At 41.3% G+C, this 12447-nt stretch overlaps 2 protein-coding genes across 8 annotated transcripts in view; one reads left to right on the forward strand and one right to left on the reverse strand.

Moving 5' to 3' along the window:
• Positions 1–2271, forward strand: part of kif20a (kinesin family member 20A) — a 61310-nt gene extending 59039 nt beyond the window's left edge. For all 7 annotated transcript variants that reach the window (XM_063053646.1, XM_063053644.1, XM_063053643.1 and 4 more), the window contains one exon: positions 1935–2271. In XM_063053646.1, coding sequence (XP_062909716.1) covers positions 1935–2255 — 321 coding nt within the window. In that variant the 3' untranslated portion in view covers positions 2256–2271. The remainder of the gene's footprint in view (positions 1–1934) is intronic.
• Positions 2272–3722: 1451 nt separating this feature from the next.
• The window catches only part of cdc23 (CDC23 (cell division cycle 23, yeast, homolog)), a 38806-nt gene continuing 30081 nt past the window's right edge, over positions 3723–12447 (reverse strand). Inside the window, exons 11-16 of the mRNA XM_063053652.1 lie at positions 11468–11587; positions 5766–5841; positions 5392–5453; positions 5096–5174; positions 4224–4343; positions 3723–3892 (exon numbers count right to left, since the gene is read on the reverse strand). Of these exons, the coding sequence (XP_062909722.1) occupies positions 3725–3892; positions 4224–4343; positions 5096–5174; positions 5392–5453; positions 5766–5841; positions 11468–11587 (625 nt within the window). The 3' untranslated portion in view covers positions 3723–3724. The remainder of the gene's footprint in view (positions 3893–4223; positions 4344–5095; positions 5175–5391; positions 5454–5765; positions 5842–11467; positions 11588–12447) is intronic.

The raw sequence follows: 12447 nt of genomic DNA on the forward strand, positions 1-12447 counted from the left end.
GAGCTGCCAGTGGAAGTGGTCGATTTGGATTCAATTGTAAAATTTAAGAGAAGTTTGGATAAATACATGGAAGGTGTTTTGGAAAGCTGTGGTCCAAGTACAAATTCCTCTGGGTCTCTGCCTCCTGCTTCTGGACACTTCAGATGGAGAAAGCATCCTATTGGTATCTGCTTTGGCAAAATCTCACTGGAGGCTGAGATATATAGTGAATACATAGTAATTTTCTGGTGGGGTAACATGTCGCGTCCTTTTCAAGACGGTTAGTCCACCTTTGGTCCCCACCTGGCACTCAGCTCTCACCTGTGGCTCCCCGTAGCTGTTTGCATGTGACAGCGGCCACACCCCAGGCAAGGGCTTCGACAAGCTGGCTAAACCAGGTGAGGGTAGCTGACGGGTCTCAAACCCTCGGTGAGATAGGGAGTTGTCTATCCCAGCATGTGAAGACAGACTCCGGCGGATTGAGCGGACGACACCAATGGAAGATCCAACAGTCAAGAAGGCGGTCTCTGCAAGCGTCGTAGAACGTGTAGAGCAGGACAAGACACAGAAGACGTCCTGGTCATCCACTGCGCCTAGTCCCATCTCCAGCCGTCTCGACTCTGTCATGCCACTGAATCCAGATGGGAATTGGGGAGACAGTGAGGCTGAGGCTGACGCTGCGCAACTCTCCCTCACTTAAATCCAAATCACGCGCTAGTCTCGACACCATCAATAAGGGTGTCGAGGTCCTCATCGACGTACGATGGACGAACAACAATTTTCTTCTATCTCTTGTTTGGGCAATTTAGGCAACTGTAGCTTAATTGACATCAAGCCATATAAATCTTTCTTGGGTGCAGAAACCAAGCAGCACAATACACTGAAAGAGCTCTTGTGAATCTCCCTGAACAAATTTAGTAACTTACTTTTTTTCTACCACTCCAACTCTCTTCAAATTACCTGCACCACCAGTGTTTCCTTTCTGTACCTTACTAACAGGCCTAACACATTTAAAGTGTGTCTGCAGGAACCCAGTCACAGAGCAAACGAGCTTCTTACAAACCACGGGTGTAAAATAAACCCAGGTCTTCTGTACTGTAAAGTGTTGTGCTAATCACCATGTTGTGCTGCCCTAATTTTTAAAAATCTTTTTCCATTGCTCCCATTGTTTTTGGGAAAAGTGCATAACCTTTCATTGAGTTCTGGTGATTTCATCTCGTGTTTGAATTTCCCCACTTCAAAACACCAGCTAAAGCTAGCATTTTTGTTGATTTGAGAATAAAGCTGAGTATTGAGTTGTAGGATCACTCTGTACATTGCTGTGGCAAGTCAATAAGTGTGAAACGGTGACTTGTAATAAAAATTGAAAGATTTGAGTAAAACCCTTGTTTAACTCTGGGTGTTGTTAAGAAACCTGTGGTCCTAGAGATGTAATTTAGCCTCAACATGCCAAGTCTTGCATTCCTATAAAAGTAACAGACATTGAATATGTTGAAGTGACCGTTCTTCCTCTTGGGTCATTTGACAGTTCAAAGCAATCATAATATGACTAAGTTATTAACATGTTAGTGGAAGAATTTCTATTTAATTTCAATGCTAATTCTCATAGATATGCTATCTATAATTGAATTAAATCAAAACAGATCAGAGATATGAACTGGGTTTTGATAGTCTGCATTGATTAGTATCAAATCTAACATGCTTTTATCAACTAGACTTTCCATTGGGTTCAGTCACTGCTCTGGGAAGGTGTGCAGCATCATATAGGCTGAAGGAGCTTGATGCTTTTTTTTTGTTTTTAGTGATTTGGATCAAATGAGCAAATTCCCTTAATTTGTGTCTGGCTGGGAATTTCTATGCAAGAGAAGCAAAATTCATTAATGTTTTAATGTAATGTCACTGTCCCTGGTAATTACTTTTGCTAGGAAACTTAATATTGAATGTCTTTCTGGCAGGATCACACATTGGCAGAGCTACAGAAACTTATGATTTTGCTGAAGTTGGACATGAAACGCAAAAACACCTGCATTGCAGAGCAGTATCACACAGTCCGTCACCTCCAGGAGGTTCCTGGCTGCAACAAGCGTCGGTGTGCTGGCAACATTGAAAATCAACCGCCCCTTGAAAAGAAGCCCTTCCTAGCTGGTTTCCTGACCCCACTGAGGCGTGCCAACCTGCAGCGTGCTGCCACTCCTTCCACTTATATTCTGCGTTCACGGGCAAAGCTGGACAAGCCACTACATCGTGTGGAAGCAAAATATCAAGTGAATTATTAGTGGGTCACAGTTGGCTTATGGACTATATTCCATTTGAAAATTAGGTTCAATGAACTATTTATAGTAAGGATTTTCTCCATGGTTTTTTATTTTTAGAATGAGTGGATATGGTGTTGGAAGACTGTGTACCAGAAAGTGTTTGTTTATGGCATTAAATGGTTTATAGGGAATTCATATATGAATGGGCAAGAATGATCACTTTTGGAAAAAGTAGAATTAAGAATTTCAATGAAGTTGATCCACTTGTTTTGTAGAGTCATGGGATGATCTTTTGTATTTTAAACATCTGCATTAAGTATTAACCTTGAACTTTTGAGCTAGTTATATGTAAAGCTCTCCTATTTTAAATAATTTGAATTAACCTTGTGCTTCCTATATATTCCAAAGAACTTCAGATTATTCAGTTGAAGGGAAACATTTTGCACCAAAAAATTGTAAACTGTCATGAGTTTCCACTTTCTGAGAATGTGAAGAGTTTTCTGTGCCTTACAATGTTGAACAAATCGATTATTTTTAATAATCCATAAATGTTCTTGTGGTATTTACATTAAATCATTTAATACAAATGCAATGGATAATGGTTACATATCACATCCCAAGCACTATTACTATTTTTATTAAGACGTGTTTACATACTATGTAATGAACACCTTGTGCCTAACAACCAAAATCAAAGCAGTTAAATGAAAAATTTAACTGTTCAATGAGATTTCTGATAATCTGGACAGGTAACCACTGCATTACAAAAAGTATGCTTTGGTTAGCTGAGATTTTAAAAAGAAAAGCATTTGTAAAATAAGACCCCCAGTCCTGTACTTCACACACTACTGTTGGTATAACTTTGTAATGCTTGCATCTTGCTGTGCATAGATATGAAATGAGGGAAATTAAAATTGTTTAACACTATAGTCTGTTCTGAAGTATATTAGCATGCATATCCAGCAACATCAGATAATTGCAATGAAATTTTAACAAACTTATTTAGCCTACAGTATATCCAAGTGAAGTTGTTCAAGTAGCTTTGGGTTTATTTTAACATAACAGTAGGAATGGAACTCTAGGCTCTTTTGAATCTAATGGAAGATTGGCTACATTTTACAGTTAATAGAAGCAGCCTTTTTAGATGGTTCACCCATTTTTTTACATAACCCAAACTTAAGTGAATTGTTACAGTAATGCCCTCCTCTAACCAGTTAACTAATGTAACATCTTGAACCTTGTATTTTGATTTGATCTGTTCCAGGGATTGAGTTCAGGTCATGAGTCTCAAATCTGGAGGTCCAGCTGAAATTCTTTCATTTCCCATCAACATTCATGAAGTCAATTAAGATGCTTAAAAGTAGATTTTAAGTGTGAAAGTAGTATATTTTACTGAGCAGAAATGGATGAATGAAAGTAAATTAAACTGCAGATTCAGTTGCCAGTAGTAGTCTTCATTCCAAACAGCTAGAGTCTGTTTTACTGTAGTTTCACGGTGTAATGGAGGAAAGATTGAGTGGAGGTAATTTTGTAGAGGGAGTGTTAACTCCAGGGCCAAATGTCCTTGATACATCAGCAGGCACAGTTGTTGGTGATGCATCAGCATGGTTTCGCAGTTGTGAAATCTGTCTGAGCAGAGCTTTTCCTTCTTCTCTAGTCTGGAAAAAAAAATCACTTAAAATCCAAAACTGTTCTTTTAATTCTTGTTTAAAAACAGAAAATAGGTCAATCTTTGAATATGCTGATCAGCTACTTGGTGTTCTCAGTGGCTTGTTAATCTAACCAACTGTACAGAAGTCATATCCCTTCATTCCCCTATCCTAAACCATCAAATGCATACTTAAAACCCAAATCTGGGAAGGCATATGTTAATTCAGTTTTCACTGATTACGTAGTTCTATCAACCTGCACACTTCCTGATTCTGTACCCACCAAATAGTAAGTTTCCTTCTACTCTAGCTTCTAAAAAGATACAGGATTGAGACTTACATCATTGTAATCGCAACACTTCTGTGCACAGACTGATGACTCATCCCACCGGTTACATTTGAAATAATATTGAGCCAAGGCCCGAAATGCAGTGCTCATTTCATGATGCTCCAGAATTTCCTAAAGATTTGAACAAAATTAAATTAGAATAACTTTAAAATGGAGCCAAAAGACATCTGAATTGTTCTGTACATATACTGAATTTACTCAACTGCAAATTACAAGACTAATATTAGAGGATGTGTAATTTGTTGCAGCAGAGCAAGTCCTTCACTCATGCAGAGCTGCATTTCCGCAACCAAAATAAAGTTACAATATAATGTTACTTCTTTCCTAACTTAATTTTCCACAACCTTCAAGTGATGCAAGAATATTCACTACATTGCACAGGAAGATGTTATGGGTGGATCAGCATTGTGCATTCTCATACAGCTTGTAACCTGGCTGAATCATAAAGAAAATACTTTCTACACTCAGGAATGTACCTCAATTAGGATTACCATCCTGATCTTTACCAGTGCTCACTGGCTCTGACATCATCTGTATCCATTTCCATTGAGTGACTGTATTATCAAAATTGACCCAGGCCTCAGAATTAGCTGCTATGGTTAAGAGGTGGTGAGGGGGGAGAACTTCCTTTCACTCAAAAACACCATCACGAACTAACAAGTCTTTAGATAGCTGGAATTGATTACTTGTTTTAAGAGTTGAATTCTGAAAGCTGGTAGCTCTATTTGTCATCAAATGTTACAAGAAAGCTTTTAAGTGATGTAGATGGAGTGTCAGCATCATAAAGCCCATCATGAATTCAAGGCATCAGATACTATATAATCAGTGCTGCTTTGCCTGTGAACCATGCAGAAGAAACTTACCCCACAATCACAGATGTCTTGGACATATTTGATGTAGCACTGAGCTGCTTGATCAGATTCACCCATCTGCTCATGAATTCTGCAAAATGATGAAAGAAAATGTTAACATTTGGTCACAGCAACACAGATCACTAAGTGAAACCCTGAATGACTGAAGACTGCAGTGAGCTGCTTGGTTTGCATTGTCTGGGCATTTCACATCTTGGCAGTTGAAAAGAATATTGAAAAACACCTTTCACAATACATTCTCTTAACCGTGAAGGATAACACCACACTACCCACTCACTGGTACTTACTTTGCTAGTTTCACCAAAGCCATTTTCTCTACATCACCAACAGAAAAAGCCCTCCAGTAACACTGGCAATTAGAAAGAAAAACAAATAATTAATTTTCAGATGACATTCAAAAGTAGGTTGAACATAATGCTATGCAGTTGTATACCAAAATAACAATCTTAATATTCTCAAGGCTAATCAGGCTGCTAAACAGTGTTACAAGGTTGTTTTCAGTATTGAACAGAGCATACAGAATGCTTAATTAGTTTCAATGTTCTTAAAAATGAGTGACCATTAGTTGTAAATAATTAGTTGAACATAATGCTATGCAGTTGTATCATCACTTGTAGTTGCACTTAAAAATTTAAGTCCTGAATAAAAACCTGGAAGTTACCTTTTTGGCTTCAGCTAGCTGGCTCAACTTTTCATAACATTCACCCAATGCAATGAGCATTCTAGAGTCATTGGGTCTGTGGAGAAAAGTCAATAATTGAGATGGTGATAACTTGGAGAACGAGGCAAAGTATTGGGATGATATTCATCCTTAATTGTAGGGGTGTAAATTAGCAAGTTAGTTAGTCATCGTAAATTGTCCTCTGATTAGGGTGATGTTAAATAGACCATAAGACAGGAGCAAAATTAGGCAATTTGGTCCACCGAATTTGCAATGTCATTCCATCATTGCTGATCTATTATCCCCATTCTCCTGCCTTCTCCCCATAAATTTTGAAATTTTCGTTATTTTTTTTCTCCAACGGCTTTCTGAGAGGCGGGACTGCGCAGGCGTGTGACGTCGGGCAGTGCAGCGCGGCAGATTTAAAAGGAACAGAGCCTCATAGAGCGGGCAGCGTAGTTTGCGGGCTGCGGAGTGAGCCGGGAGCAGAGTGAAGACTTAAGGGCTTTGGCTCAACGGGCTTAGGCGGAAGTGGGCGAGGCGAGGAAGGTTTGACATTCATTTTCTGTTGCTATTTGAGGAGAGGGGCATTATGACTGTGAGGGCAGTTTGCTGTTCTCGGTGTCGGATGTGGGAGGCCCTGGAGTCTCCAAGCCTCCCGGACGTCTACATCTGCGCCAAGTGCATCGAGATGCAGCTCCTAAGGGACCGTGTTACGGAACTGGAGCTGCAGCTCGATGACCTTCGTCTGGTCAGGGAGAGCGAGGAGGTGATAGAGAGGAGTGGAAGGCAGGTGGTCACGCCGGGGCCACGGGAGGCAGACAAGTGGGTCACGGTTAGGAGGGGGAAGGGGAAAAGGCAGGTGATGGAGAGTACCCCGGTGGCTGTGCCCCTTAACAACAGGTACTCCTGTTTGAGTACTGTTGGAGGGGACAGCTTACCCGGGGGAAGCGACAGTGGCCCTGCCTCCGGCACAGAGTCTGGCCCTGTAGCTCAGAAGGGTAGGGCAAGGAAGAGGAGGGCAGTTGTGATAGGGGACTCGATAGTAAGGGGGTCAGATAGGCGATTCTGTGGACGCAGTCCAGAGACTCGGATGGTAGTTTGCCTCCCTGGTGCCAGGGTCCGGGATATTTCTGATCGTGTCCAAGATATCCTGAAGTGGGAGGGTGAAGAGCCAGAGGTCCTGGTACATATAGGTAACAATGACATAGGTAGGAAAAGGGATGAGGTCCTGAAAGAAGAATATAGGGAGCTAGGAAGGGAGTTGAGAAAAAGGACCGCAAAGGTAGTAATCTCGGGATTACTGCCTGTGCCACGCGACAGTGAGAGTAGGAATGCGATGAGGTGGAGGATAAATGCGTGGCGGAGCAGGGGGCAGGGATTCAAGTTTTTGGATCATTGGGACCTCTATTGGTGCAGGCGTGACCTGTACAAAAAGGACGGGTTACACTTAAATCCTAGGGGGACCAATATCCTGGCAGGGAGATTAGCGGGGGCTACTGAGGTGACTTTAAACTAGAATGGTTGGGGGGTGGGAATCAAATTAAAGAGGCTAGGTGTGAGGAGGTTAGTTCACAACAGAGGGATGGGAACCAGTGCAGAGAGACAGAGGGGTGTAAAGTGAGCGTAGAAGCAAAAAGTACAAAGGGGAAAAGTAAAAGTGGCAGGCCGACAAATCCAGGGCAAGCATTAAAAAGGGCTAAGAGAGTTGTAAAAGAGCGCCTGAAGGCTTTATGTGTCAATGCAAGGAGCATTCGTAATAAGGTGGATGAATTGAAAGTGCAGATTGTTATTAATGATTATGATATAGTTGGGATCACAGAGACATGGCTCCAGGGTGACCAGGGATGGGAGCTCAACATTCAGGGATATTCAATATTCAGGAGGGATAGACATGAAGGAAGGGGAGGTGGGGTGGCGTTGCTGGTTAAAAAAGAGATTAACGCAATAGAAAGGAAGGACATAAGCCGGGAAGATGTGGAATTGATATGGGTAGAGCTGCGTAACACTAAGGGGCAGAAGACGCTGGTGGGAGTTGTGTACAGGCCACCTAACAGTAGTAGTGAGGTCGGAGATGGTATTAAACAGGAAATTAGAAATGTGTGCAATAAAGGAACAGCAGTTATAATGGGTGACTTCAATCTACATGTAGACTGGGTGAACCAAATTGGTAAAGGTGCTGAGGAAGAGGATTTCTTGGAATGTATGCGGGATGGTTTTTTGAACCAACATGTCGAGGAACCGACTAGAGAGCAGGCTATTCTGGACTGGGTTTTGAGCAATGAGGAAGGGTTAATTAGCGATCTTGTCGTGAGAGGCCCCTTGGATAAGAGTGACCATAATATGGTGGAATTCTTCATTAACATGGAGAGTGACATAGTTAATTCAGAAACAAAGGTTCTGAACTTAAAGAGGGGTAACTTTGAAGGTATGAGTCGTGAATTAGCTAAGATAGACTGGCAAATGACACTTAAAGGATTGACGGTGGATATGCAATGGCAGGCATTTAAAGATTGCATGGATGAACTACAACAATTGTTCATCCCAGTTTGGCAAAAGAATAAATCAAGGAAGGTAGTGCACCCGTGGCTGACAAGAGAAATTAGGGATAGTATCAATTCCAAAGAAGTAGCATACAAATTAGCCAGAGAAAGTGGCTCACCTGAGGACTGGGAGAAATTCAGAGTTCAGCAGAGGAGGACAAAGGGCTTAATTAGGAAGGGGAAAAAAGATTATGAGAGAAAACTGGCAGAGAACATAAAAACGGACTGTAAAAGCTTTTATAGATATGTAAAAAGGAAAAGACTGATAAAGACAAATGTAGGTCCCCTGCAGACAGAAACAGGTGAATTGATTATGGGGAGCAAGGACATGGCAGACCAATTGAATAATTACTTTGGTTCTGTCTTCACTAAGGAGGACATAAATAATCTTCCAGAAATAGTAAGGGACAGAGGGTCCAGTGAGATGGAGGAACTGAGTGAAATACATGTTAGTAGGGAAGTGGTGTTAGGTAAATTGAAGGGATTGAAGGCAGATAAATCCCCAGGGCCAGATGGTCTGCATCCTAGAGTGCTTAAGGAAGTAGCCCAAGAAATAGTGGATGCATTAGTGATAATTTTTCAAAACTCGTTAGATTCTGGACTAGTTCCTGAGGATTGGAGGGTGGCTAATGTAACCCCACTTTTTAAAAAAGGAGGGAGAGAGAAACCGGGGAATTATAGGCCGGTTAGCCTAACGTCGGTGGTGGGGAAACTGCTGGAGTCAGTTATCAAGGATGTGATAACAGCACATTTGGAAAGCGGTGAAATGATCGGACAAAGTCAGCATGGATTTGTGAAAGGAAAATCATGTCTGACGAATCTCATAGAATTTTTTGAGGATGTAACTAGTAGAGTGGATAGGGGAGAACCAGTGGATGTGGTATATTTGGATTTTCAAAAGGCTTTTGACAAGGTCCCACACAGGAGATTAGTGTGCAAACTTAAAGCACACGGTATTGGGGGTAAGGTATTGGTGTGGGTGGAGAATTGGTTAGCAGACAGGAAGCAAAGAGTGGGAATAAACGGGACCTTTTCAGAATGGCAGGCGGTGACTAGTGGGGTACCGCAAGGCTCAGTGCTGGGACCCCAGTTGTTTACAATATATATTAATGACTTGGATGAGGGAATTAAATGCAGCATCTCCAAGTTTGCGGATGACACGAAGCTGGGTGGCAGTGTTAGCAGTGAGGAGGATGCTAAGAGGATGCAGGGTGACTTGGATAGGTTGGGTGAGTGGGCAAACTCATGGCAGATGCAATTTAATGTGGATAAATGTGAAGTTATCCACTTTGGTGGCAAAAATAGGAAAACAGATTATTATCTGAATGGTGGCCGATTAGGAAAAGGGGAGGTGCAACGAGACCTGGGTGTCATTATACACCAGTCATTGAAAGTGGGCATGCAGGTACAGCAGGCGGTGAAAAAGGCGAACGGTATGCTGGCATTTATAGCGAGAGGATTCGAGTACAGGAGCAGGGAGGTACTACTGCAGTTGTACAAGGCCTTGGTGAGACCACACCTGGAGTATTGTGTGCAGTTTTGGTCCCCTAATCTGAGGAAAGACATCTTTGCCATAGAGGGAGTACAAAGAAGGTTCACCAGATTGATTCCTGGGATGGCAGGTCTTTCATATGAAGAAAGACTGGATGAACTGGGCTTGTACTCGTTGGAATTTAGAAGATTGAGGGGGGATCTGATTGAAACGTATAAGATCCTAAAGGGATTGGACAGGCTAGATGCGGGAAGATTGTTCCCGATGTTGGGGAGGTCCAGAACGAGGGGTCACAGTTTGAGGATAGAGGGGAAGCCTTTTAGGACCGAGATTAGGAAAAACTTCTTCACACAGAGAGTGGTGAATCTGTGGAATTCTCTGCCACAGCAAACTGTTGAGTCCAGTTCATTAGCTATGTTTAAAAGGAAGTTAGATATGGCCCTTGTGGCTACAGGGGTCAGGGGGTATGGAGGGAAGGCTGGGTTCTGAGTTGGATGATCAGTCATGATCATAATAAATGGCGGTGCAGGCTCGAAGGGCCGAATGGCCTACTCCTGCACCTATTTTCTATGTTTCTATGTTTCTATAACCTTTGACGCCCTGATTAAATATATCCAATGACTTGGCCTCCACAGTTGCTCTGTGGCAATTAATTCCACCGATTCACCACCCTCTGGCTAAAGAAATTCCTCATCTCTATTCTAAATGAACATCCCTCTATTCTGAGGCTGCGGCCTCTGATCCTAGACTCACTAAAGGAAGCATCTTTCCACATCTATTCCATCTTGGCCTTTCAATATTCAATAGGTTTCAATGAGACGTCCTGCATTCTTCTAAACTTCAGCGAGTACAGAACCAGGACCATCAAACATTCCTCATACTTAACCCTTTTATTCCTGAAATTCTCGTGAACGTCCTTTGGACTCTCTCCAATGCCAGCACATCCCATCTTAGATAAGGGGACCAAAACTGCTCACAATACTTCAAGTGCGGTCTGACCAATGCCTTATAAAGCCTCAGCATTACATCCTTGCTTTTATATTCTAGTCCTCTCGAAATGAATGCGAACATTGCATTTGCCCCTTTACCACCCACTCAACCTGCAAGTTAACCTTTAGAGAATCCTGCACAAGGACTCCCTAAATTGGGGGGTTGCAGGGCAGTGTGGCTTGTTAGGCCAGAAGGGCCTTTCCCATTCTGTACCTCTAAATAAATAAATATTGAGTACTCCTCAATCAGCTTAATATAGTATACACCAAGCTTTATGCTGTGAACACATTATATAAATTATGTAAATAACAAGTTTCACAAATCATTAGGCTACAGTTTGTTTTAGTTTAAAGTCATCAAGCTCTTGATCAGAATATACATATACAATTCTAATAAAATTGTTCGATGGCAAGTCCCCTTTAAAAGTAATGAGTCTGACAAAGTAAAGATATTTAACAAAATTAGAACCAATACAAAATTCTCAAAAAAGGCTGAAATGTAAAAAATAATTTCTCCCATTCCAATTATTCTTGCAAAGGCCTAGTTCAAAAAATCAGTCAAAAAATCCTACTGTGAAAATAAATCTATAACTGAATATCATCTTGGGCAAACTATGCAAAAGATATATTAATTTAAGTTTTCACTGAGTTGCAGTCTTGACATCTGCACTCCCTTACCTCAACTGATGAGCTCGTCTGTAATAATACAAACAATAAAATGGCATCTTGAGGATTTCATACGTCTGCCCAAGTCCATACCAAGCTCTGTAATCTCTTTTGTTCACCTCAATAGCATGTCTGCAATAAGACAAAGAATAATTAGTGCAAGCTAATGACACTTGAACTAATGACATTTTTTTTGACTTCCCACCTCAAGAAGAATATATGTGCCTCGAAGGGGCAAACAGTGACATTGCATCAAAATCAAAACAGTGCTAAAAAGTGAATATGCTATCATCACTTGTAGTCACACTTAAAAATCCAAGTCTTTTATACACTAAGATAAGAGAACAAAAGCACAAATGAACAAATACTTTGTGCTCAACTTCAAAGACGATGACACCAAAAATACCTCTTGAAAAGTGTGGAGAACAACAGGATAGGCAGAATGAAAAGCTGGAAGAAATTCGTATTGACTCCAAAAAACAAATTACTGAAGAAATGAATGGCACTGAAAGCCAATAAATCCCCAGGACTGATTATGTATCCCAAGGTTTTTAAAAGAGGTATCTTTGGAGAATCTGTCATCTTCCAAAATACTAGGAATTGCAAATGGCAACTGGCACTGTGTAAAAGGGAGGCTTTGCTTCAATTATATTGAGCATCAATGAGCCCACATTTGGAATACTGAGAACAGATGAGGTCTAGGAACCATGTTAAATGGAGAGCAGTGAACATTCATTAGATTGATTTATAGTTCGACAGGTTGATCATAAGAGGAGAGATTATGCAGACAGACCTAGCCTATAATTCAAATTTAAAGGAGAAATTATCTGATTGAAACATAAAAATTCCTTATAGGAACTGACAGGATAGATATGAGGTTGTGACTTTTGGTTCTAAAGATGGAGAAACAGCTCAAGGTATAGGCCACTCTGCACTGAGCGCCAAAGAAACTTATTCACCTAGTGGATAGGAGAACTTGCTTCCCATGGCAT

Source organism: Mobula hypostoma, chromosome 7, assembly GCF_963921235.1.
Source record: "Mobula hypostoma chromosome 7, sMobHyp1.1, whole genome shotgun sequence".
Classification (NCBI taxonomy): domain Eukaryota; kingdom Metazoa; phylum Chordata; class Chondrichthyes; order Myliobatiformes; family Myliobatidae; genus Mobula; species Mobula hypostoma.